Source organism: Neoarius graeffei, chromosome 1 (genome assembly GCF_027579695.1).
Source record: "Neoarius graeffei isolate fNeoGra1 chromosome 1, fNeoGra1.pri, whole genome shotgun sequence".
In the NCBI taxonomy this organism is placed as follows: domain Eukaryota; kingdom Metazoa; phylum Chordata; class Actinopteri; order Siluriformes; family Ariidae; genus Neoarius; species Neoarius graeffei.
This window is the reverse complement of record NC_083569.1, coordinates 103672675-103699242: the sequence shown is the minus strand read 5'-3', so window position 1 is coordinate 103699242 and position 26568 is coordinate 103672675. Positions and strand designations below refer to the sequence as shown.

At 40.9% G+C, this 26568-nt stretch overlaps 1 protein-coding gene across 2 annotated transcripts in view; it reads left to right on the top strand.

Moving 5' to 3' along the window:
• The window catches only part of LOC132880299 (desmoglein-2-like protein), a 352687-nt gene that overhangs the window by 90964 nt on the left and 235155 nt on the right, over positions 1 to 26568 (top strand). For both annotated transcript variants that reach the window (XM_060913787.1, XM_060913783.1), the window contains exons 10-12: positions 769 to 990; positions 1104 to 1334; positions 4797 to 4924. In XM_060913787.1, the coding sequence (XP_060769770.1) occupies positions 769 to 990; positions 1104 to 1334; positions 4797 to 4924 (581 nt within the window). The remainder of the gene's footprint in view (positions 1 to 768; positions 991 to 1103; positions 1335 to 4796; positions 4925 to 26568) is intronic.

Here is a 26568-nt window from a genome sequence, read left to right as displayed (position 1 = left end):
CCATGGACAACCTGGACGCCTCTGTGAGATGGTTGCAGTTCCAGCTTTCTTAAATTTTTGTACCACCTTTGCTACAGTATTCTGACTGATAAGTAAAGGTTGGCTGATCTTCTTGTAGCCGTCACCTTTGTGGTGTAAAGAAATTATTTTCTTTGGGGAATTCTGAAGAGACAAGTTGAGCATCACACTCCATCCAGCATCCAGTCACTAAAAGAGGTCATTGTTGAAGAATGGAAAAAGACTGATGTTGCAAAATGTCACCAACTTGTTCATTCCATGCCTAGAAGACTTGGTGCTGTCATTAAAAATCATGGAGGCCATACAAAGTACTAGATGTAGCAGTTTTTGTTGTGGGGTGTACTCATTTTTGCACCACCCTAATTTGAGTAAAATTGAAAAATGTGTAATCTAAGTTATATTATTAACCTTACTTTCATGTTATAAGTTAAACTGATGTTATATTAAACTTTGTCTTTTCAACATTTTTGAAATTGTTTGTGTTCATTGAGATATTGTTTAAAATGTTACTTTTCGAAGGGGGTGTACTCATTTACGCTGAACACTGTACATTTTATTCTTTTTCTGTATCACTAGAGAGACACCAACTGCCATAATCAAATTGTTTATATATATATATATATATATATATATATATATATATACACACACACACTGAGTTATATTATACAACTGTAAAACCATGTATAGATGTATGAGTTGTAAAAATATAATGTCCTAAATATTCTAATGTCTCAAATTTTTCCATAGATTTTCCACCCAAAACTGCGACAGGAACTCTTGCAATTCAGGTGCAGGATTTCAATGACCACTGTCCAGTTCTGACCAGCTCAGTCGAAACGCTGTGTTACAGCAATAGGGAACTGAAAGTCACAGCCATGGATAAGGATAAACACCCCAACGCTGAACCTTTCCAATTCAGTTTGGTTACCAAGGGCACAAAAGAGAACTGGAGCATTGAGTGTCTCAACGGTTAAGTTTAAAGCTCTTTTAAAGCAGTTTAACATTAATGCTGTAACACTTTCATTATGTAAATGCTCAATTTAATAACTCATACTTGTTTTTCTGATGAATTCCTTTTCCAGAAACAACAGTCACTCTGCGCAGTCAGGAGATCCTGTGGCCAGGACATTACACAGTGGCACTGGATGTCCAAGACCAGGAGGGAAAGTCCTGTGAGGTTCAAAAGCTTCAGGTAGCCGTGTGCACTTGCACTGAGGCACAAGTGTGCCAACATAGGGCACAGACCAGATCAGGCAATAGACTGGGAACAGGTGGAATTCTGGTAGCACTGCTAGGAATCCTACTTCTTTTGTGTGAGTACTGTACCATCACCTCAGTATTTTCATGTTCACCACTGTTCTGTGTTTTTCTCTTAACGTATCTACTGATTCTGATGATCAGATGGAAATAATGTTCTGAGTCCGAGTAGCATGCAAGAAGAGGCAGGATGTAAAGTGTAATAAAGCAAGAAAATGAAGCTTGGACACAAAGTTAGAAATATCCATGATAAGCCTTTGTGACAAAACAAAGAAACATTAGGGTATACATAGACAAACTAATCAAGAACTAACACAAAACAGGTAGACACAGCTGGATAGCTAACCAATGAAAGGATGTGCAAAAACAAGCACATGATCCTTGGCACCATGACAACTGGAGCACAAAGGGGGAATATGTGACAGCACGTATGCTGAATATTTACTTTCAGTAGCTGTCACCTTTGGATATATTTCTCTGAACCAGAAAAACAAACTGGATAGAACTAATAATTATTTAATATGACATTTTAATGCCAAATAAATTATTACAAATGCCTTGGAAAATCTTTACACCTTTATTTTTCCCTTATCCTCTTTAGGCCCTTTAGGATGCATAAGGCCATTAAAGGAACAGTCCACCGTACTTCCATAATGAAATATGCTCTTATCTGAATTGAGACGAGCTGCTCCGTACCTCTCCGAGCTTTGCGCGACCTCCCAGTCAGTCAGACGCAGTCAGACGCGCTGTCACGCCTGTTAGCAATGTAGCTAGGCTCAGTATGGCCAATGGTATTTTTTGGGGCTGTAGTTAGATGCGACCAAACTCTTCTGCGTTTTTCCTGTTTACATAGGTTTATATGACCAGTGATATGAAACAAGTTCAGTTACACAAATTGAAATGTGGCGATTTTCTATGCTATGGAAAGTCCGCACTATAATGACAGGCGTACTAACACCTTCTGCGCGCTTTGGCAGCGCATTGATATCTGAGCTCCGTATCAATGCACTGCCGAAGCGCGCAGAAGGCATTAGTACGCTTGTCATTATAGTGCGGACTTTCCATAGCATAGAAAATTGCCACGTTTCAATTTGTGTAACTGAACTTGTTTCATATCACTGGTCATATAAACCTATGTAAACAGGAAAAACGCGGAAGAGTTTGGTCGCATCTAACTACAGCCCCAAAAAATACCATTGGCCATACTGAGCCTAGCTACATTGCTAACAGGCGTGACAGCGCGTCTGACTGCGTCTGACTGACTGGGAGGTCGCGCAAAGCTCGGACAGGTACGGAGCAGCTCGTCTCAATTCAGATAAGAGCATATTTCATTATGGAAGTACGGTGGACTGTTCCTTTAAGTGCTCTCTTCCATCCCCTTCTGTCTTTAGCTGCCACCTCAGGCTTTTACAAAAGACCTACTTGAGTCCTTGCCTCTCTTTCTCAACACTCCTCTTTCAGGTGGTCTTTCTATTCTCCTTTGCCCCTCCGGTGTCCATGTGAGTGTGACCTTTGTTTTGTTGTTATTCCTCCTGAAGATGTGTCCTGTGTGCCTCCATTGTCTGGACAGTGGATTCTCAGGATCCTCCTAAGGCACTTCCTGTGGAACACACCCAGCCTTTTGCTATCTGCTACATTAACCCTCCATGTTTCAGCACCAGAAAGTTAAATGGATACTAGATTGATGCTAAAGAGCTTGAGCTCCATGCTGCCTGTAGGGCATAGAAAGCAGTACCTGGTATTGTCAGTCTCCTTTGGATGTCCTTTCTTTGGCATGTTAACAATGAGGGATCTATTCCAATCATCAGGCACTTTCTGCTCTTTCAGGATGTCACTGAACAATGTAAAGAGTTCAGGTAGAGCTTTCTCTAGGCTCACTTTAAACATCTAGGGTGTGAAGTTGTTGATTCCTGCTCTTCAGTTTCTTGAAGGATTTTTCCACCTTTATGCTCATCTGTATGTTGACATCATGGTTGCACATGTAGATTTGCTGGTCCTCTGGGATGAGGATGTCGTACTGTTCTGTTTCCTCAGCCTTTGTTTGCAGCTGCTTATAGAAATCATCCTTCCCTTCATCCTCTGCCTCATTACTCAAGACATACCCTGTAAAAACTGGTACTGATGGTTCTATTGCCTACTGGGTTCTACTTCAGTAGTCTCACTTCATCGTCCAGGACTAGTCCAAAACCTCTGTGGTGTTCTCTCTCATGTCCAAAGCCTTTCTGAACCCTATCCCTCTGATCTCACTCAGCCCCAGAATGCTTAACCTGTATCAGCTAAATTGTTTCACAACATTTGTGGTCTTTCCCACCTGGGACATTGTCTTCATGTTCCAGCATCTTACAGTGTTTTTGGTGTGCTCAAGGATGCCTTTTGTGACTCCTTGTGGCCTCTGGCTTCTTGTAGACTTTCCCCAGGTGCCTTCATTTCCCAGTGGAAGTATTCATCATCTGGGATTCTGCAGATCACATATTCACATCTCTGAGTGGTGTCACTTGTTGTAGTGGTATTCTTAAAGCAAGACATGACTGGCATCTTTTCCAACCAATGCCTGGCAGATAGCATGGATTTGCTGTTTGCATTACCTTCTCCGAGCCACAGGTTCAAATTATCAAAGGCACTGGCTGGCCACTCTTTCCTACTGCTACTCTTTGTTACCAGGGTCACCATGTGGAGGTTGTTGCATGTTACTTGTTGGAAGAACGTATTTGACTCAGAAGGCATTCTCGACGTTTCCATGGCACACCTAGTGGCATCAGTGCACCACACTGAGAGCCACACCAGCATTCTGCCCTGTTTTCACCTTTACCCTTGTTTAAAATAAAATGGAAGAATCTGCAAATATGCATGAATGGAAACAAGCTCCAGCTAACCAGCTACTTAACTGCTAGTAAACTAGGTTGCATTTAATTTTCAGTATCTGAATGTGGATGTGTGTCATATTCTCATTGGATTTTTTGTGTGTTTATTTGATTTTTTTAATATACCACAACAACTAGGATTTTTAGACTAACAATTAAAGTTCATCTCTCTCATTAGGTAGCTAACCATTTAGCAGATCTCTAAACTTGCCCATATTTGTCACAAGGTGAAACAAATGGTATATCAGTTGCTGAGTTCTCATTTTATTTATGTAACAGTAGTCAAAATGTACTTTAAGAACCAAGATTTTTAAAATCAATCTTCTTTTTTTTTAAACAATACTACGGTCTCTGTTTTAAATTTAAAAATGGGAATTTTTACATATTTGAACTAAACACCAGTCTGTGTCATTGGAATGAGCTATCCAAGAGAAGTTGGGCATTTAAAAATTATATCTAGTTACAATGAGTTAAATTGAAATAGGGAAAGTAATGGAACATTTATGATCTATTGCATGTTTAATATATTGGACATACAAATTATTAAATTTACTGTCTTATAATTTGCTGTCATATTCTGAATACTATGAGAGTAAGAGAAGTTGGGTAATGGCTTGAGCTGCCTGAAGCAGTGAAAATTGTTAAATGTGTTTGCAGTGATTCCACTGCTTTTGCTGTTTTGTGAGTGTGGAGATGCTACAACTCTTGATGGTTTCAAGGCCTTCCCCTATGAACAAAGCCAGCAACTTGTCATCTATTGCACTGAAGGCAAAGGAGAGCTTAAGGTAGTGTGTGTTATGCATTTTCAGGTTCTCAATTGGTACAGCTATTTAATAGCACTTCTACAACCCCAATTCCAAAAAAGTTGGGATGCTGTGTAAACTGTAAATAAAAACAGAATGTGATAATCTGCAAATCATGGAAATCCTATGTTTCATTGAAAATCATACAAAGACAACATGGCAAATGTTGAAAGTGAGAAATTTTTACTGTTTTTTGAAAAATATATGCTCATTTTGAATTTGATGTCAGAAACATGTCAAAAAAGTTGGGACAGGGGCAATGTCAATAAGCTTTTCAGCCTGCAGCTGACTTCCTCCCCGGTGGGAGAGGTAATCCATCACCAACATCTGCGCCCCCAGCCTGTGGACCACCCTAAACCTAAAGGGCTGCAGAGGTAGATAAGAGCTGATCCATGTGTTGGCATGGTCTGAACAGAGGATAAAGGAGTGCCTCAGTGGGTAGCACCGGAGGCTTAGGACCGCCCACTTGATGGCCAAACACTCCTTTTCAATGGCGCTGTACTTAGGCCCTGTCCACACGGCAACGGATTCAGGTGAATCTGATAAAATTTATCGTTTCGGCCTGGCGTCCACACGGCACCGGCGTTTTGGGTGCCCCAAAATGAAATCTTTTGAGAACGGGTTCCAGAGTGGAAAAATCTGGCAACGGCGCCATTGCGAAGTTGTCTGGATGAGTAGAATGGATTTGTTTACGATGACATCACAACCACATGACTAGAACAAGCAGCACTCTCGCGTGCATCATTCATAACAACAGAAATTGAAATTGTTTACACATTAACCTGACTGACCTGCCAGACAGACAATTTACACCTGCTTTGATGAACAGAAAGTACAGCCTTCCACACAAAGCAACAGTTACCGGACTATAATGGAGGCAGAGGGGAAAAGGGTCAGAAGACCCTTCAACAGACTGTTTTGTATGAACCACTGCATTGCATTCACTTTTGTATACAGCTTTTCTTTTAAATAAACAAGTAACTGAACCATTTCTTGAATTTCTTTTTTTTTTATTGGATAAGACTGCTTTTGGGCGGCACGGTGGTGTAGTGGTTAGCGCTGTTGCCTCACAGCAAGAAGGTCCGGGTTCGAGCCCCGTGTCCAGCGAGGGCCTTTCTGTGTGGAGTTTGCATGTTCTCCCCGTGTCCGCGTGGGTTTCCTCCGGGTGCTCCGGTTTCCCCCACAGTCTAAAGACATGCAGGTTAGGTTAACTGGTGACTCTAAATTGACCATAGGTGTGAATGTGAGTGTGAATGGTTGTCTGTGTCAGCCCTGTGATGACCTGGCGACTTGTCCAGGGTGTACCCCGCCTTTCGCCCGTAGTCAGCTGGGATAGGCTCCAGCTTGCCTGCAACCCTGTAGAAGGATAAAGCGGCTAGAGATAACGAGATGAGAAGACTGCTTTTCAAAATGTTCACACACAATATAAAAAGTTATATAAATTATATAAAAATGCTTTTCAAAATGTTCACACAATAAGAAAATTGTTATATAAAACTATGCACACTGATAAAACTAATTTGTACACACAGAAGGCACGATTTCCTCGCGTAGTCACAGCCGCCATCTTGTTGTGTGTTTGTTCCTGTGAGTGCTTCATGCCGGGTAGAAGAAGGGGTTTATGCGTGTAACAGACGTTGCGTTGTGTTGTTCACCAGTCTTTTTATTCTGAAGAAATGAGACACAAATACACTGCTGAGGATGGGCTGCAAATGTCCAGTGGCATTGGCGCTTACATTTCCAAAACGAACTGAAAGAGGCCAGTGCCTCGTTCCCATAACTACCTGCGCTCTTAAAGGGCCAGCGCGGAATTTCCCCACCACTACACACAATGGCAAGTGGAAAAAAATAAACCCGTTACATGCACATGCGTCCTACTTCTATTGTTCTGGTGTCTCCGATGGGACCGTCTTACAGCGCACGTAGAGGTGTGGCATGTGTATTGCATCGTTTTCAGCAAGCATTGCGTTGCTATATGTATCTGATATTTTACTGATCCGTTGCCCATGTGGACGCGATATCTTTTTTACCCGCTAAAAAAAAAATCTCGTTGTCGTGTGGATGTAGCCTTAGTCTCTCACCCAGAGAGTTTCCGACTAATCTACAGCACTGGGCGCTCCTCCCCCTGCACCATCTGGATCAAAACGACCCCCAGCCCTCTGTCCAATGCATCAGTCTACAAAAAAAAGGGGAGATAGACGTCAAGGGAGTGTAATAGTGGCCCACAACAAAAGTGCAGCCTTTACCTAGGTGAAAGCCCATTGGCACGGCTCTGTCCATTGGACTGGATCTGGTGCCCCTTTTGAGAGCAACAACGAGAGGCCTTTATTTATCACACATACTCTCAAGCAGAGACTTAGCACACAGTGAAATTCCTCCTCTGCATTTAACCCATCTGAAGCAGTGAACACACACCCTATAATAAATCTACAATAATAGCCAGCCAGCCCCAGGAACTATCTCACCCCTTTTAGGTCTTGGGCCTCAGACAAGTCACAATTGCTTCAATCTTGTAAATTTGGGGATGCACCTACCCCTGACCCAAGTGGAAACCCAGATACCATACTTCCACCCACCCAATTGCACACGCCTACGAGTTAGCTGTGAGCCCCATGTGCCTCAATAACTCCAGTACAGCCCTGAGGTGTTTTACATGCCGTGGCCAATCATTGCTCTCTCTCATTTTATATTTTATATATATATATATATATATATATATATATATATATATATATATACACACACAATTCTGTCCTCAAGATAGCGCATGAGACGTTGGAATGTTGCTGGGCCCCCGAATAACCTGAACAGAAGGGTAACAAAGGGGTGGAAAAGGCTGTTTTTTCATGGGAAAGGGGAGTCAAGGGAATTGTGGGTGGTAGAAATGGGCAACTGGACTTGCTTGAAGATTCTTGAAAACGTTTCACCTCTCGTCCAAAAGGCTTCCTCAGTTCTGTCTGACTAATAGGGAGTATCAGATATTTATCCTCTCCTGGATCAGAATCAGAATTCTGATGACCAGCTCATCTAAGGTGTCATTGAGGCATCGTGTTGGTGTAGGTCACTGGAGGCTGGGTGTGAACGGCGAGTCATTAGGGTGATCAAAGGATTGTCCGTTAGGGTGATCAATGGCAATCTGACTCTCTCTGTCCTCCTGTGAGTGAATGAAAACAGCTGGGTCCTGGCGTACACCCAGCCGTCTGGGAAGAGTGTCCAATACCGCCTTGTAGATGGTTGACAAATGATGTCTTAGACCCCCACCTCTGTTCAGTGATGGCTGTTCCAGGTTGACAAAAATGGCTTCTTTAACTCCTCGCTCATACCAACGATCCTCTCTGGCTAAAATGCGTACATTACAATCCTGAAATGAGTGTCCTTTGTTGTTAAGATGAATGTAGACAGCCAAGTCCTGGCCTGAGGAGCTGGCTCTCCTGTGTTGGGCCAAGCGCCTGTATAGCGGTTGTTTGGTCTCACCAATATACGAATCCATGCAATTCTCACTGCACTGAATTGCATACACTACGTTGTCCTGTTTGTGTCTGGGTATTCTGTCCTTAGGGTGGACCAGTTTCTGCTTCAGGGTGTTACTGGGTCTGAAATGTACCGGAATGTTGTGTTTGTAGAAGATCCTCCTGAGTTTCTCAGATAGACCAGAAATGTAGGGAATGACAATGTTCTTGCGTTTGTTCCTGTTATCATCCTTGTCAGTTATGTTCCTTTTTATGCTCTTTAGGAAAGCCCAGTTGGGATAACTGCAATTCTGAAGTGCTTTCTTGATATGATTCTGCTCCTTCTCTTTTCCCTCTAATGTTGTAGGAATGTTCTGAGCCCTGTGTTGCAAGGTCCTAATGACCCCCAATTTATGTTCCAGTGGGTGGTGAGAGTCGAAAAGTAGGTACTGGTCTGTGTGTGTGGGTTTCCGGTAGACCTCGATACTAAGGCTTCTGTCTTGTCTAATGTGTACATCACAATCCAAGAAGGCTAGATTATTCCCACGGACATCCTCCCGAGTGAAGTTAATGTTGCTATCCATTGCATTGATGTGTTTCGAGAAAGCTTCCACCTCCTGGATTTTGATTTAAACCCAGGTATCATCCACGTATCTAAACCAATGGCTGGGAGCAACTCCTGCAAAAGTGGTCAAAGCTATATGTTCCACTTCCTCCATGTATAAATTGGCCACAATAGGGGACACTGGTGATCCCATGGTGCATCCATGCTTCTGTCTGTAGAAACTTTCATTAAACTGGAAATAAGTGGTAGTCAGGCAGAGGTCAAGCAGGGTGCAAATCTGATCCGTGGTGAGTTTCGTTCTATCCAGTAAGGAGCTATCCTGAAGGAGTCGTTGGTATGAACCTGGGTATGAACCTGAAGTTTCAATCAAACCTTCCTCTTCCCTCCTCCAAGTTTGTGCCTGCTTGCATCTTTATTCAAAGGGATAACAGAAAATTTACTTCACAAGCCAACATTTATTTAACTTCTGGTATGTCAGCTGTAGTTGACTCTTAATTGCAGATTTGGTAGCTAGTTCCCTGTGCCGCCCTACTTTATTTAACTGACAAAAGTACAAAGAAAATATTTTCAATAGTTTTATTGACCAACTTAATTGTATTTTGTAAATATAAATGAAGTTAGAATTTGATGCTTGCAACACACTCAAAAAAAAAAAAGTTGGGAGAGAGGAAAGGATTGTGGTAAGCATTTTGTGCATTGTGAAATAACAAATCTCAGATCTTTGTTTTTAGTGCATTTTGGAAAATATCCCAACTTTTCTGGAAATGGGGTTATTAATAATGTACACAAGTGCAGCCATCTGATTAGCTATCATAAGCTTAAAAGTCCAAAAAAAAAAAAAAAAGGTTAAGTTTTATTGTACATGGGCAGCCAATATAGCTTCCAGGATGTGATAAATTTGTTGATAGCCAGGTACCAGAAGTGAAGTGTAGCCAATGTAAACATAGGGGAGAGTGGGGTAAGATGAGCCACTTTTTACATTTTTCATCATAACTACATGTTAAAGCCATTTTTGCTTCCAGTCTACACACCATACCAAATTTCAAAGTGTACTGTTACTATCTGAGCAAAACATAATTGATAAGCTCTTATGGTTAGAATGATATTACCGCTTGAAAAAAAAAATGTCAAGTGGCTCAACTTACCCCATGCACGGGGTAAGATGAGCCACTGTGTGGGGTAAATTGAGCCAACACAAAACATGTTAGGTTAACAAAGTAAACAACTTTTATTATTAGAAATGCAATCAGTGAATCAAGTCAAGTCAATCAAGTGGGGGATAGGGCCGTTGCATAGAGAAGGGGAGATGAAGAGAGAGGTGATAGAACGAGGGATAGATAAGGATAGATAGGGAGGGATATATAAATGGATAGAGAGAGAGATATGCGTAGATAGATAGAAAGAGGGATGGTTAGAGAGGGAATGAGAGATATACTATATTATAGAAATTACTAAAACAGTAGAACAGTGCCAAAAAAATCTTATTTCTTTCAGTAGGTTAAAACATTGCTAAAACATGCAGCAATCATTCCATCAATCATTCAATCATTTCATCATTATTCAATGTTCCAAGCGTTCAAATGGCAAGGGAACACCATTTGCCTCTCCCTCCGTGCTGTCCCCCCAACAGTAAAGGGGCAGGGCAATTTTTTCACAATATCCTGTCTTGACAGGACAGCCTCATCTTTCTCTTTGAAGACAAAGGTTGGCTTTCTTGCAGAGCCATGGCATGACTGGCTTCTTTTGAGAAATCTTGCCTCTATTTCGAAGACATCCAATTTGATTATCTGGCCAATGAAGAAATGCACTTTCTTCTTCCCCGTGTATTTTGCCACAACATAATCCCCCACATCTAACAACTGGTCTTCCTCATCTGATGTCATATATATATATATATGTTGTTGTCATATATGACCAGTAAATGTGAAAACTTAAGTGTCATCCATATTGGGTAAGCTCAGCCACCAATGGGGTAAGTTGAGCCAGTGGCTCAACTTGCCCCACATCTAATGGCTCATCTTACCCCATGGCCACCATTTTGTAGAAAAATGCTAATAAAGGGGATTAGGCTAATCAAAATTATTTTTATTAGCATTCATATCATAGCTTAGAAAGCCACTAACTTAACCCTAATGTGTCTAAATATTATTCTACTTTTGTCTTCTCTAAATCATCTTCACTGTGGACAAACATGGAATTGACTTAGAAAGCACAAAAATACATTTTTATAAATATGTCCCTCACCTAGTTTGACATGTGGTGCTCCTCTCCACAAGTGTAAGTAAATGGTCCCGGCCCCCTTTGAATGTGGTCACATGGTCACATTTGTTTACTGTTTCTTAGAAACAGGGGGTGGCTAATCTTACCCCCTGGCTCATCTTACCCCGCTCTCCCCTACTTGTAAGCCTGGATTTAGTCAGTTGAAAAAGAGTCTTCTTCAAGTCAGTATGGACAGTGGAGAAACCGGATATCTGTATGAACCTCAGAAAAAGAACAAACAGCATCTGGTAAATGATTTCAGCAGCAAATCATCAGATGATTCTCATGATAAAATCCGTCGTGCTTTGCAAGTGCAAAGTTGGGAAGGCAGGAAAAAGGGTTCAGCAGCTATCTGGTGATGTGGAAAGTGTGCCAAGCAGAAAACTGATATTGAATGTGTTTGTTGTAAAGACCACGACCTTTTATGTGATACAATACAGGCACAGTCATTGAATTCTTTCATCTCATACTAGTGATATATCTATCTACTTACTGTGTGAATACAGGTATAGACATGCAATGTGCCACAATTGTTTGTTTATTTGGTCTAAATATAGGCTAATGACAGCTTGAAGCCGAGTGCGAGTTTATAGCAGAGCGGAATAAAGCGTGGAGCACCAGACAATGAAATTTAGATCTTTATTTATGTAAGATAGATGTTTTTTTTTTATCCAGTGCTTATTTTTAAATCTGCATTTTACAAAATAATAAGAATTATTTTCTAACACTATAGTTTGATGTTTGTTTGAATGTTCTTTGTTTGAATGGTTTGTCTGCCGGTTGGGATGTGGCTCCGGACCTAGTTTTGGGTGTCGGTTTCCTTCAGGTCTTGGTCCGCTATGGGTGATGCCTGTGCTACTTGCTGTGGACTGTAGTGAGCTCTTTGCTCTTTTAATATCAGGGTTGTCCAGCACTCTGTGTGGCAATGCTTCTGTGCTTGGTACGGTGTTCCGAGCAATGTTTCCCAGTGGCGTTGTGGTAGCTGTGCAGATGGTTTGGGACATATAAGTGCTCTGTGTGGTGGTGCTTCTGTGCTCACTTTGTGGATCTATGGCATGGTGTTCCAGGCAATGTTGCCTGGTGGCGTCGCAGCGGCTATGCAGGCTATGTGGGATTTACTTTCGTTGCACCTTCTGGTGGGACTGTGGGTAGCTACACCATTGGAATTGCACCCTGACCCTTTTTTGGTGGACTTTTTTTTTTTGTAATTGTTAAGTGACCTTGGGTGTGAGAAAGGCGTTATATAAGTTGAACTAATTGTTAATTATTATTAACACATTTTACATTCCTTGGGAGCTCCACTTTTAGCCAGTGCCTAAATACATACATACATACATACATACATACATTGAATGTCTATACTATTCTAGTTTATTGGCTTGCATGGCCTGAATCCTTTTTCTGTGGATAGTGTCGGAATATTGTTGGCACAGCATCAGGTTTGAGTCTAGCACGACCTGCGTAGCCCAAGAACTCGGCCTGTAGATTCTTTTCAAAGCGATCAGGCTCAAAATGCTCCTTGCAACCAACAGAATTTCTCCCAAAGAAGAGGGTTTCTAAAGTGTGGCCTGTTCCCAAAGTGTGTCGCCACTGTTAAGCAAGTCGACAATGTTGCTCGGTTGTCAGCAATAGAAGACAGAAAAAATGCTTTCCCTTATGATGTTTGTTATTCGTTCTATCCAGTAAGGAGCTATCCTGAAGGAGTCGTTTTCTTACAGATCTGTAGATCTCTTTACTACAGATTGTACCCTGGGGAAGCCGTGCCTCTCATATACGGACTCCCCAAGATTCACAAAGAAGGAGCTCCTCTCAGACCTATCAGCAGCAGTATAAACTCGGTCACATATAACATTGCTAAACACCTAGCCACCATCTTGGCTCCTCTGGTTGGGAATACACCATATCATGTCAAAAATTCCCAAGATTTTGCTTCTAAAGTTGCAGACCTCAAACTAGATTCAGATGAAACCATGGTTTCCTATGATGTCACTTCTCTGTTCACCTGCATTCCCACCACAGAAGCAGTCGAATCTGTAAGAAAACTACTCCTTCAGGATAGCTCCTTACTGGATAGAATGAAACTCACCACGGATCAGATTTGCACCCTGCTTGACCTCTGCCTGACTACCACTTATTTCCAGTTTAATGAAAGTTTCTACAGACAGAAGCATGGATGCACCATGGGATCACCAGTGTCCCCTATTGTGGCCAATTTATACATGGAGGAAGTGGAACATATAGCTTTGACCACTTTTGCAGGAGTTGCTCCCAGCCATTGGTTTAGATACGTGGATGATACCTGGGTTTAAATCAAAATCCAGGAGGTGGAAGCTTTCTCGAAACACATCAATGCAGTGGATAGCAACATTAACTTCACTCGGGAGGATGTCCGTGGGAATAATCTAGCCTTCTTGGATTGTGATGTACACATTAGACAAGACAGAAGCCTTAGTATCGAGGTCTACCGGAAACCCACACAGACCAGTACCTACTTTTCGACTCTCACCACCCACTGGAACATAAATTGGGGGTCATTAGGACCTTGCAACACAGGGCTCAGAACATTCCTACAACATTAGAGGGAAAAGAGAAGGAGCAGAATCATATCAAGAAAGCACTTCAGAATTGCGGTTATCCCAACTGGGCTTTCCTAAAGAGCATAAAAAGGAACATAACTGACAAGGATGATAACAGGAACAAACGCAAGAACATTGTCATTCCCTACATTTCTGGTCTATCTGAGAAACTCAGGAGGATCTTCTACAAACACAACATTCCGGTACATTTCAGACCCAGTAACACCCTGAAGCAGAAACTGGTCCACCCTAAGGACAGAATACCCAGACACAAACAGGACAACGTAGTGTATGCAATTCAGTGCAGTGAGAATTGCACGGATTCGTATATTGGTGAGACCAAACAACCGCTATACAGGCGCTTGGCCCAACACAGGAGAGCCAGCTCCTCAGGCCAGGACTCGGCTGTCTACATTCATCTTAACAACAAAGGACACTCATTTCAGGATTGTAATGTACGCATTTTAGCCAGAGAAGATCGTTGGTATGAGTGAGGAGTTAAAGAAGCCATTTTTGTCAACCTGGAACAGCCATCACTGAACAGAGGTGGGGGTCTAAGACATCATTTGTCAACCATCTACAAGGCGGTATTGGACACTCTTCCCAGATGGCTGGGTGTACGCCAGGACCCAGCTGTTTTCATTCACTCACAGGAGGACAGAGAGAGTCAGATTGCCATTGATCACCCTAACGGACAATCCTTTGATCACCCTAATGACTCGCCGTTCACACCCAGCCTCCAGTGACCCACACCAACATGATGCCTCATTGACACCTTAGATGAGCTGGTCATCAGAATTCTGATTCTGATCCAGGAGAGGATAAATATCTGATACTCCCTATTAGTCAGACAGAACTGAGGAAGCCTTTTGGACGAGAGGTGAAACGTTTTCAAGAATCTTCAAGCAAGTCCAGTTGCCCATTTCTACCACCCACAGTTTACTATGACCTAGATGATTGAGAATCTTCACAGACATGAGTCAAGGGAATCTGCCAATATCCCTTTGTTAAATCCAGAGTCAAATAAAAATGAGTCATACCTAACCAATTGAGCAACTCGTCAATGCGAGGCATTGGGTACACATCAAATTTAGCCACCGCATTGACCTTTCTGTAGTCCACACAGAACTGGACCAACCCATCAGCATTGGGGACCAAGACCATCAGGCTGCTCTGGTTGCTGTGCAACTCCTCGATTATTCCCATTTCACCCATGGCCTCGAGTTTGTTCCGAACTACAGTTTTCTTGTGTTCGGGGAAGCAGTATGGGCAGCTACACACCACCACCCAGGGGCATCTCAGTGTGTGGTGGTCTATGAGGTGGGTGTGACCGGGAATGGGCGAGAACACATCAGAAAATGCTCCTTGGCAACCTCTGCGAGTTGGGACAGCAAGAGGTGATCTCCACAGGGGACCAGGGTGGGTTGAGCAGCTACATTCATTTTTATCTCTGGCCCCAGCTCCTCCATCTCTGGAACTACCATCGCCAATGCCATGGGAATCCCCTCGTTCCATAGGTTAAGCAGATTGAGGTGGTATATTTGCAGCGCCCCAACTCTGTTCACTTCACCTCATAGTCAACATCCCCAATTCACCATATGACCTCAAAGGGCCTTTGCCACTTGGCAAGCAATTTAGAGCTTCATGTGGGCAATTGCATGAGTATTTTATCTCCTGGTGCAAACTCCTGCAGGCGCACACCCCTGTTGTACAGCCAGGACGGACATTCCTGTGCCTGCTGCAAATTCTCCTAGGTTAGATGACTGTGTATGTAGAGTTTTGCATGCAGGTTGAGAACATATTAAATTTCATTTTTACTAGTAGAAGGTCCCTCCTCCCAATTTTTGTGCATGACATCCAGGATGCCATGTGGCTTATGCCCATACAATAATTCAAACAGAGAAAACCATGTGGACACTTGTGGAACCTCTCATACCGCGAATAACAGGGGCTTGAGCCATTTATCCCAGTTGCATGTCTTTGCTCATAAATTTCATTCTTAAGTCTTAAAGGGTTCCGTTAAATCACTCAATCAAGCCATCTGTCGGTGGGTGGTAAATGCTTGTGCAGATTGATTTAACCTGCTGTAACTCAGTTTGTGAAGGGTGCGTAACAAACAGTGCCTTAAATCAGTCAGGATTTCTTTCAGAGTCCCAACACACAAGATGATTTTAAATAGTGCCTCAACTATTTCAGCACCAGTGTAGCACTCAGTCAGGAGAGGTGAGACACTGAAGCACTTGGACAGGCAGGTCATTACTTTGGAGAAGCTTTTATTTAAGGTTTTCAGCTTGAAACTTCAACTGTTCACACACACAGGGAAGCTTCCCTCATCTCTGCTTCCTCCTTCCATGTAAGCCCTCAGATGTCACTGCAAGACACACATCATTAATGAGACACAGGTGTCATCACTTTGCCACTCACCTTCCTCAGCCTCACCCTCCATTCACAAATTGGTGCTTGACCACATCCTCATTGCCACAAAATATAATAGCCAATTTTGCATTTACTATTGGTGATTTTGGGTAGTTATTATCCTTAGCTCTTAGTGACATGGAGGGTATATTACCAGTCTTACCAAAACCTGGCCATCAATGAAAGAATGGTAGCCACAAGGTCTAGAACTGTGAATTTTGAGAGTAATTAAGCCAATGTTTAGAGTGTCTGAGCCAATGGAGGCTGCAGCAATCACTGAAGTGTCACAGATGGCAGAAAAGAGGCCATGATATCTAGTGACAAATTGTGGACACCAAGTTCTGCTAAGAAAAACAAAGCCTCAACTGGGAGAAAACACTGGGTATTCTGCCTTCAAAGGATATATGGCAAGACTATTTACAAGTACTTGTATATATCTTGTGTCCATGTGTATTATAGTGGACCATCTTTGTTTCACCGAGTGGTGATGTCAAGGATAGTCAAGCTCAGTGATGACCACTATATTCTGACTTGAGGTTTTTTTTAATTCTTTCTTTGCACTTTTGTTCACGTTTTGCATATGCTAGTTTATATTTTACACTTTTATACTTTTGGTAAATAGTTATTTTTGCCTCCTAAAAGCCAACCCCCAGATACATGTCAGAGGTGGAAACGGCACCTTCTGCATGCCTATATTGTATTGTTAACCGGGTTCTGGTGTTAATTTCATGAACGCCTAAATGAGATTAGCAAGTTTTAGACTTTGTGAAAGTACACATTTTGTAACAGAGTTTCATGCTGTTTCATTTTGTGCCATTTGGAGATTTTTTTGTCATTTGTTGATGGTTTGTGCCATTTGGACATGTTATTTTGTCATTTTTAGCAGTGCTTGCAGTTTCTTTTTGTCTATTTTTTGAAGTTTTTTGCCATTTTAAGAGCTTTGTGCCATTTACAGAGACATTGTGCCAATAAGAAGTTTTGTGTCATTTAGAGAGATTTGTGACACGATGTTTGTTGGCGTTTTGTGCCATTTGGACATGTCCTTTTGTCATTTTTAGTAATGTTTACTATTTCTAGAAGAAGTCTGCTATTTAAGACTGTCATTTCTAGAGGTAGTATGGCAATGGAAGAGGTTTGGTGCTTTTTAGACATATTTTTCAGATTTGGATAACCTTACACAGAATTATAATGATTGAGGATAACTTCTTCAAATTCTGGATGCTTATAGACCAGCACTTGGGGTAACTCAGTGAGCAGAAATGGGATTGATCTCATTTTACTCTGAAGATATGTTTGTCTGACAAAACTTTTTATTGATTGAAACTTTCTCTAAAACTGTTGCCCTTAGTAAGCTAGGTAAAAACATCAGTTCTTATGGAAAAACTGGAGATTCCTCAAGCCTGTATATCAGGGTGCAGGTACTTACAGATATAGGTGCAGGAGAGAGTGGGTGCTTCACAAACTGGAAGCAAAATCCAAATCAATAGCTAGAAGACATAGTCAGGGTTGAGCAAGGGTCAGTCAATGTACAAACAGTATATCAGAGGTCAAAGTCATAAAATACAAACAGTATATCAGAGGTTCAAAGTCATAAAATCAACAGAAACTAGGGTCGAAGTCAGGAACTGTAATCAAAGGCTTGGTACAATCAGGCACAAGGATACAAAACAATATTTCTCAACCTGAGTGAATGTCAGCTGAGCTTATATAGAGGGGTGATTACTGAGAAGATGGGAAACAGGTGCACTCCTAATATTCCGGAGAGGAGGGGTGCTGTGGCTCTTGAGAAATGTAGTCCAAAGTGGCCATGTTCGGATGCTGCTCCGAACTCATATTTTCATTGCTGTTATTGACACCGTAGTGTTTACTTTCAAATGAGCCATTAACTACTACTCTGGAGTATGACATAAAAAAAATTCAATACTGAACATGGGTGGCAACAAAACAGGCAGGAATTCCTTGTTTTTTCTTTTTTCGGCCTCTGGTAAAAAAGGGTTAATGACAATCTACAGTGTCTTGCAAAAGTATACATCCCCCTTAGTGTTTGTCCTGTTTTTTTGCATTACAAGCTGGTATTAAAATGGATTTTTGAGGAGTTAGCACCATTTTGATTTACACAACATGCCTACCACTTTAAAGGTGCACATTGGTTTGTTATTGTGACACAAACAATAATTAAGATGAAAAAAAAGAAATCTGGAGTGTGCATAGGTATTCACCCCCCTCAAAGTCAATACTTTGTAGAGCCACCTTTTGCTACAATTACAGCTCTTGGGGTATGTCTCTATGAGCTTGCCATATCTAGCCACTGGGATTTTTGTCCATTCCTCAATGCAAAACCGCTCCAACTCCTTCAAGTTGGATGGGTTCTGCTGGTGAACAGCAATCCTCAAGTCTGACCACAGATTCTCAATTGGATTGAGGTCTGGGATTTGATTAGGCCATTCCAAGACATTTAAATGTTCCCCACTGCTAAAGTAACACTCCAGTGTCACTTTAGCAGTATGTTTAGGGTCATTGTCCTGCTGGACCGTGAACCTTCATCCCAGTCTCAAACCTCTGGCTGACTCAAACAGGTTTTCCTCCAGAATTGCCCTATCCATCTTTCCTTCAGTCCTGACCAGCTTTCCTGTTCCTGCAGATGAAAAACATCCCCACAGCATGATGCTGCCACCACCATGCTTCATTGCAGGGATGGTGTTCTCAGGGTGTTGGGTTACAAAAATATTTTTTTATAACCCAACCCTGATCTATACTTCTCCACAACTTTGTCTCTGACCTGTTTGGAATGCTCCTTGGTTTTCATGTTGTTTGCTTAGTAGTGTTGCAGAGTCAGGGTCATTCCAGAACAGGTTGATTTATACAGACATCATGTGACAGATCATGTGACACTTTGATTGCACACAGGTGGATCTTAATCAACTAATTATGTGATTTATGAAGTGAATTGATTGGACCAGCTCTTATTTAGGGGTTTCATACGAAAGGGGGTGAATACCTATGCACACTCCAGATTCAAATTCAAACAACTTTATTAGTCCCCAAGGGGGCAATTCAGTTCAAGCAGTTCCTGAACGTAAAAAACACCAACAGCAACAACCATGGCAACAAGCAGCAGATAGCAGACAGGAGTACAATGTGTCAGAAACAGCAGGCCAGTACATAATTGTATGGAGTGGCACAGTAAAGTAACAAAAAAAATAAAAATAAATAAATAATGATAAATAAGTGGGCACACAGAGATGCACTGCACATACATAAATACAAGAGTTACAAAATACAACTACCGCTAGCCAGGTTTAAGAGCCTAATGGCAGATGGGATGAAAGATTTAGCATATCTATTTGTCTTCCTGATAGGTGCTATAAAACGGCGGCCTGAAGGCATCACCGTGAACTCAGAGGACAGGATGTGGCCATGTTGGGAAGTTATTCCTTTAGCTTTAGATTTCTGGTTTTTTCATCTTATTGTTTGTGTCACAATAAAAAATTAAAAATAAAAATAAAATGTGCACCTTTAAAGTGGTAGGGATATATATATATCCCTACCACTTTAAAGGTAATGTGTACTCAAGGGTTCAGTACTAATATCCTTCTGCAACTAGGCTTTAATTTGCTAGTTCATGTTATTTTGTTTAACTGCTTAAGCTTATATAATCAAAAGGCAGCAGAACATATTTACATCTGTAAGTCAAGCAATGTTTGTACTCTAGATGTTTAGACTGTAAACCTACCCACTATGTTGGATGATATACAAATCCAAAATGCCGTCTTGTGTGAACAATAACTGTGATGCATCTTCGACTTTCACGAAATATTATAATTCTCTGGAGTCCTCTGCCAAGTCAAGATGAAGGGAAAAAGTTGAAATTTGTGGTTTTAAGCTGTATATCAGGGTCTCCGCGGATCCTTAAAAAGTCTTAAAAAGTCTTATTTTTAATATGTGTTTTTTAAGGTCTTAAAAAGCATTATATTTCGCTATTTTTTGAGCTATGGTATTAAATTTCACATGGGAGGTATTAAATTTCATCCGGGTAGCCTACAGTAAATGAAAAAAAAAAGATATGTCTGGATTTTTTTTCCGCGCTAACGTTATTTATTCAACCAGCGTCGTTTGTTATCAAGATGCTGAACAAGTAGCACAAGAGCCGTTGTGTGTCTAGCACTAGTTCTAATAGCGCAGGAACCACGCCACTGGGGGCAGTGTGTTCTTTTATCCATGTAGTAGACAGTGATGGGAATAACGGCGTTAGAAATAAACGGCGTTACTAACGGCGTTACTTTTTTTTAGTAACGAGTAATCTAACTAATTACTTTTTACATCGTTATAACGCCGTTCCCGTTACTTACAATAAAATACTATGCGTTACTTTATTAAAGCTGTTCTCATCTGGCACGCTGCTCGCTCAGCCTTTCTTTACTCTGCTTTAGTGTGGGGCGGGGAGACGCGAGACAACGGCACAGTAAGCCAATCAGAGTAGATTTGGACAACATACATAGGTAGGCCACGCCTACTGCACTACTGCGCGCTCTTTCAATCGGAAGACCCAGCGATGGCGAGCGGTCAGCCCAGCACTGCGCTTTCACACTGGAAATACAGCCAGGACTTTTCATTACTTGAAATAAAAGGCAAGAGTGTTTACGTGCAATGCACATTATGTCGAGGAACAAAGCGTTTGTCCTCGTCAGTGGCCAGTAATTAGTAACAATTTTAATAACTACAAAAATATATTACATTTGATAGATGTCTTATCTCCCATTGTCCCACAAAAATATTAATATAGTGTAGATAACATTTACTAATTGGTTCTGTTAAGTGTCCATTTCAGTCATTAAACACATTTAACATTCACTTTTATTATGATTACACTAATTGAATTTGATTTTTTTTTTGAGGGGGAACAAAATGTAACGGAATAATTACTTTCCCTGGTAATTAGTTACTTTTATGACAAAGTAACTCCGTTACTAACTCGGTTACTTTTTGGGAAAAGTAACTAGTAACTATAACTAATTACTTTTTGAAAGTAACGTGCCCAACACTGGTAATAGAACCATTGAGAGTAGAGCAGACGAGGAAGAAGTGGTTGAACTTGAACATGAACAGAGATGGGGAAGTGTAAGTTTAGTAACAAGTGGCTTGAGGAGCCAAAATACAAAAGTTGGCTAACAACAGCAACTTCAGAATATGAAGCGAGATGTAAGGTATGTCGGAAAGACATCAAGTTAACAACAATGGGCTGTAAAGCCCTTGACGCTCACTCAAAAGGGGAAAAGCATATGCGCTATGCTGCTAGTCGGGCAACAACAGTCCCCAGAGGCAGTTCGATCAGTAGTCAAACTTCCTTGCTTCCTCACTGTTTGTTCATGGCAGTACCCTACTATTAAAATATCGAGAAGGCAGCTAATGTTCTGTTTTGTAAACTGAAGATGCACATTTTTTATAAAAAAAATGCTTTGAACTTAACCTAGAGTGTGCTTTTTTTTTTTTACTGTACGTATTTGTTCCGCGGTAGTGGTCTTATTTTTTATACTCAGTGGTCTTAAAATGGTCTTAAAAAGTATTATTTTTGCTGGTCAGAAATGTGCAGAGACCCTGGTATATGTTAAAGCCATCCAATTATACAGAGGATTTAGCCTCATTACCACTGATTGAATACTCTGATATTGTGAACGATCTCATTCAAAAAAAAAAAAAAGTGCATAAGTAAAACAAAGTTACCGGGTTACTGGAATGGCATTGCTAATATCTCACCTGGCTAACTTGACCCACATTGTTCTCCTTGTGTATCCAAACTCGCTAAGGTTTGCACTGCTTCTAATCTGGCTTTCTTGGCAGATCTTTCATCTATCCTGTTGCTTCTTGATACTGTGAGACGAGTTTTTGTCTTGATCTTATCATGTCCTAATTTGAGTGTTGGTGCCCAATCTGGATTTGTTTTATCGTGTAGGTTTGCCGGTGCTCCTGCAAGGTGAGAAGCAGAGTGTTCATGTTAAAGTTCAGTAATTCAATTTAATTAGCAGAAAACATAGCTTTAATTAGTAATGAACTCTTACCAGTTATAAAATGGTCACCATGCACATGGGTGTCATTAGCTTTTTCCTCAGTTAAGTCCTTACGATGTACATTTTTAAACCACAGCACATGACATTCTCTGAACAGTTCTTCATCAGTTTTGTCAACATTTTTAATTATTTTGGGAATTCTTTCTGAAGAACCATTTCTCTTTGTCACGAGTAGCATTATTACCGCAATTGTATCCTGCACACAAAGTAGGCATTGTCTTTCTTCAAAGGCAAAGAAATCAAAAGAAAATCACAAAGCATCACAGCAACTCACATGTGAAGCGCCGCTATCTTGGTTATTGTTATCACCCAACATGGCGGACTTCCGGTTTGGAAAATAAGCATGATGTCACAAGCACACGAAGAATAGCATAGAACAGACAGGATGGTACGAGTTGTAAAAGATGGTATGTGTAGGTGTGTTTGTGGCTTCAAAGGCCCACAGTAACATCCTTAACTTGGTTACAACTTTGGGGTGAAGAACTTTAGTATAAGGGGTTTTTTGTAAGCAGGGACAGACTGGGACCAAAAAACGGCCTTGGACTTTCCCCCCAAATAGGCCCACTATACTATAGTATACTATACTATAGTGCTATAGTAAAGTGCTATAGTGGCATATTGTCTGTCATAACAAAACCCACACAGATGAACTATTTATGATTGTTTATTCAAGAACTCAAGAACACCAAATATTCAAGAATGACTAAACATCACTTGCATCTCCTAAACAAAAATGAACATAGACATTGTCTTTTATACTGCTATTTTACAGTCACTTCTATGTTTGCATTTTAAAGAGAAATATGTTACAGACAATACAGTGTGTGATTCTCCTCACAGTATGTAAGCCATTTACGGTTAGTACCATCTCTATAGCTGAACAATCTTTGTAGAGACAGGTTTTTGGGTTTTTGCTGGGGGTGGTAACTGAAAAACGGCTCCAGGCTGTAACTGTCTGAACTGGTGCGGCTGAAATATTGGGGCACTGATCCCTCATTCTGGCACTTTCCTGGACTCTCCCTGTCATCTTTTGAGCTGTCACTATCTTCAACCTCAATAAACAAACAAATGAAAAGATGAAGTTGGATGCTTATGCTATTGTTGATTTTATCTAAACTATGCAATGGCATCTAGGAAAACCCTTCACACTGTGCACTGACATATGCTTGATTAACATTTGTTTAAGAGTATTATTCAGAATGACAGCCTTTAAACCTGTACTTATACCTCAAAATTCTATTTTTAAAAACCAGTCAAAACTTTGGATAAACGTAGCATTTGATACTTAGGCTACAGACAAGAAGAATAAAACGGATTTAGGAAAAACCTCCAAATCTCAATTACATTTTTAGCCTTTTAGGCCTATTCTGTGTAAGCATTAGCCTGCTTGACACATTTTATAGTTTTAATATTATGCTGATTTTTTGGTAGGTAAGCCTGACAAACAGATCTAAAATTAGGCTATTAACAAATTGCACAATGCAATGCTGCTGTGATTAGTTATGATACCATTCAACCAATCATCCTTCAAACAGCATTTGTAGCCTATTCCGCAGACATTCCACCACGCACCACGAAAGAGAAGACAAAGATAAATAGTGCCAAAATGGAAAACACTTCTCCCCCTCAAACTTTTGGATAATGATAGGGTAGAGCTTTGGTTCTCTTGAACATAAAGAGCCTAATCTGCATGAATTATGCAGAGGTGAACATATGAAATCGTGGCCATTTGTGCTTGCCTATCTATTTATAATTGGCTTGCTTGATAGTTACGTGTTTGTTTTGACAGCAATAAACCACATTTCTCATCATCACACCACAAATCCAGTCAAAAGAAGATTGGCCTACTATGAGAGGGGTCTATGAGTGGCCTTTACGTAACCTGTTTTATGCTATGGTTTTATGTCGTTGTCACTTACCGGTACCTCCTCCTCTGGTGAAATTCCCTCAGCTGCCTGCCCCTCATCATGACTATCATCATCAGCATGTGGTTGGTCAGGTTGGATGTCCACCTGGTTCTCAGTCTCGCTCGGTGATAACGTGACACGAACGTTACTGCTGCTGCTTGCAGTTGCACTGCTGCCAAAAAGCTCTGTGAGCTTTCTACATTTTGAAGTATCTTCTTCAAGTGACTTCACTTTCTTTTGTTTTAACTTTTCCCACCCACCTTTCTCCTTACGTTTTCTGCTTGCCATCTTTCTGTTGACAGACACTAACGTTACTCTTCTTTGTTGGCTTTTAGGCCTATGGAATAATGATTGACGGATAAAATATTGTCTTGACACCACCTGTTATTAGTTGATAGACTGAAAATTTTGGTTATTGAACAGGGCCGATGGCTGTAGACCGGACAGCCATTCTGGACTTTTCCAGAATGCACAAATTGCCAGTCCGCCCCTGGAGAAGCCTGTAAGTAGGGAGAGAGTGTGAGCATTGAACAAGTGCTCATGGGGTAACACCTGGGTATGAACCTGAAGTTTCAATCAAACCTTCTTCTTCCCTCCTCCAAGTTTGTGCCTGCTTGCATCTTTATTCAAAGGGATAACAGAAAATTTACTTCACAAGCCAACATTTATTTAACTTCTGGTATGTCAGCTGTAGTTGACTCTTAATTGCAGATTTGGTAGCTAGTTCCCTGTGCCGCCCTACTTTATTTAACTGACAAAAGTACAAAGAAAATATTTTCAATAGTTTTATTGACCAACTTAATTGTATTTTGTAAATATAAATGAAGTTAGAATTTGATGCTTGCAACACACTCAAAAAAAAAAAGTTGGGAGAGAGGAAAGGATCGTGGTAAGCATTTTGTGCATTGAGAAATAACAAATCACAGATCTTTGTTTTTAGTGCATTTTGGAAAATATCCCAACTTTTCTGGAAATGGGGTTATTAATAATGTACACAAGTGCAGCCACCTGATTAGCTATCATAAGCTTAAAAGTCCAAAAAAAAAAGGTTAAGTTTTATTGCACATGGGCAACCAATATAGCTTCCAGGATGTGATAAATCTGTTGATAGCCAGGTACCAGAAGTGAAGTGTAGCCAATGTAAACATATTTGTAAGCCTGGATTTAGTCAGTTGAAAGAGTATTCTTCAAGTCAGTATGGACAGTGGAGAAACCGGATAGGGGAGAGCGGGGTAAGATGAGCCAGAGGGTAAGATGAGCCACCCCCTGTTTCTAAGAAACAGTAAACAAATGTGACCACATTCAAAGGGGGGGCGGGACCATTTACTTACACTTGTGGAGAGGAGCACCACATGTCAAACTAGGTGAGGGAGATATTTATAAAAATGTATTTTTGTGCTTTCTAAGTCAATTCCATGTTTGTCCACAGTGAAGATGATTTAGAGAAGACAAAAGTAGAATAATATTTAGACACATTAGGGTTAAGTTAGTGGCTTTCTAAGCTATGATATGAATGCTAATTAAAATAATTTTGATTAGCCTAATCCCCTTTATTAGCATTTTTCTACAAAATGGTGGCCATGGGGTAAGACGAGCCATTAGATGTGGGGCAAGTTGAGCCACTGGCTCAACTTACCCCATTGGTGGCTGAGCTTACCCAATATGGATGACACTTAAGTTTTCACATTTACTGGTCATATATGACAACAACATATATATATATATGACATCAGATGAGGAAGACCAGTTGTTAGATGTGGGGGATTATGTTGTGGCAAAATTCACGGGGAAGAAGAAAGTGCATTTCTTCATTGGCCAGATAATCAAATTGGATGTCTTCGAAATAGAGGCAAGATTTGTCAAAAGAAGTTGGTCATGCCATGGCTCTGCAAGAAAGCCAACCTTTGTCTTCAAAGAGAAAGATAAGGCTGTCCTGTCAAGACAGGATATTGTGAAAAAATTGCCCCACCCCTTTACTGTTGGGGGGACAGCACGGAGGGAGAGGCAAATGGTGTTCCCTTGCAATTTGAACGCTTGGAACATTGAATAATGATGAAATGATTGATGGGATGATTGCTGCATGTTTTAGCAATGTTTTAACCTACTGAAAGAAATAAGATTTTTTTGGCACTGTTCTACTGTTTTAGTAATTTCTATAATATAGTATATCTCTCATTCCCTCTCTAACCATCCCTCTTTCTATCTATCTATGCATATCTCTCTCTCTCTATCCATCTATCTATCCCTCCCTATCCCATCTCGTTCTATCACCTCTCTCTTCATCTCCCCTTCTCTATGCAACGGCCCTATCCCCCACTTGATTGACTTGACTTGATTCACTGATTGCATTTCTAATAATAAAAGTTGTTTACTTTGTTAACCTAACATGT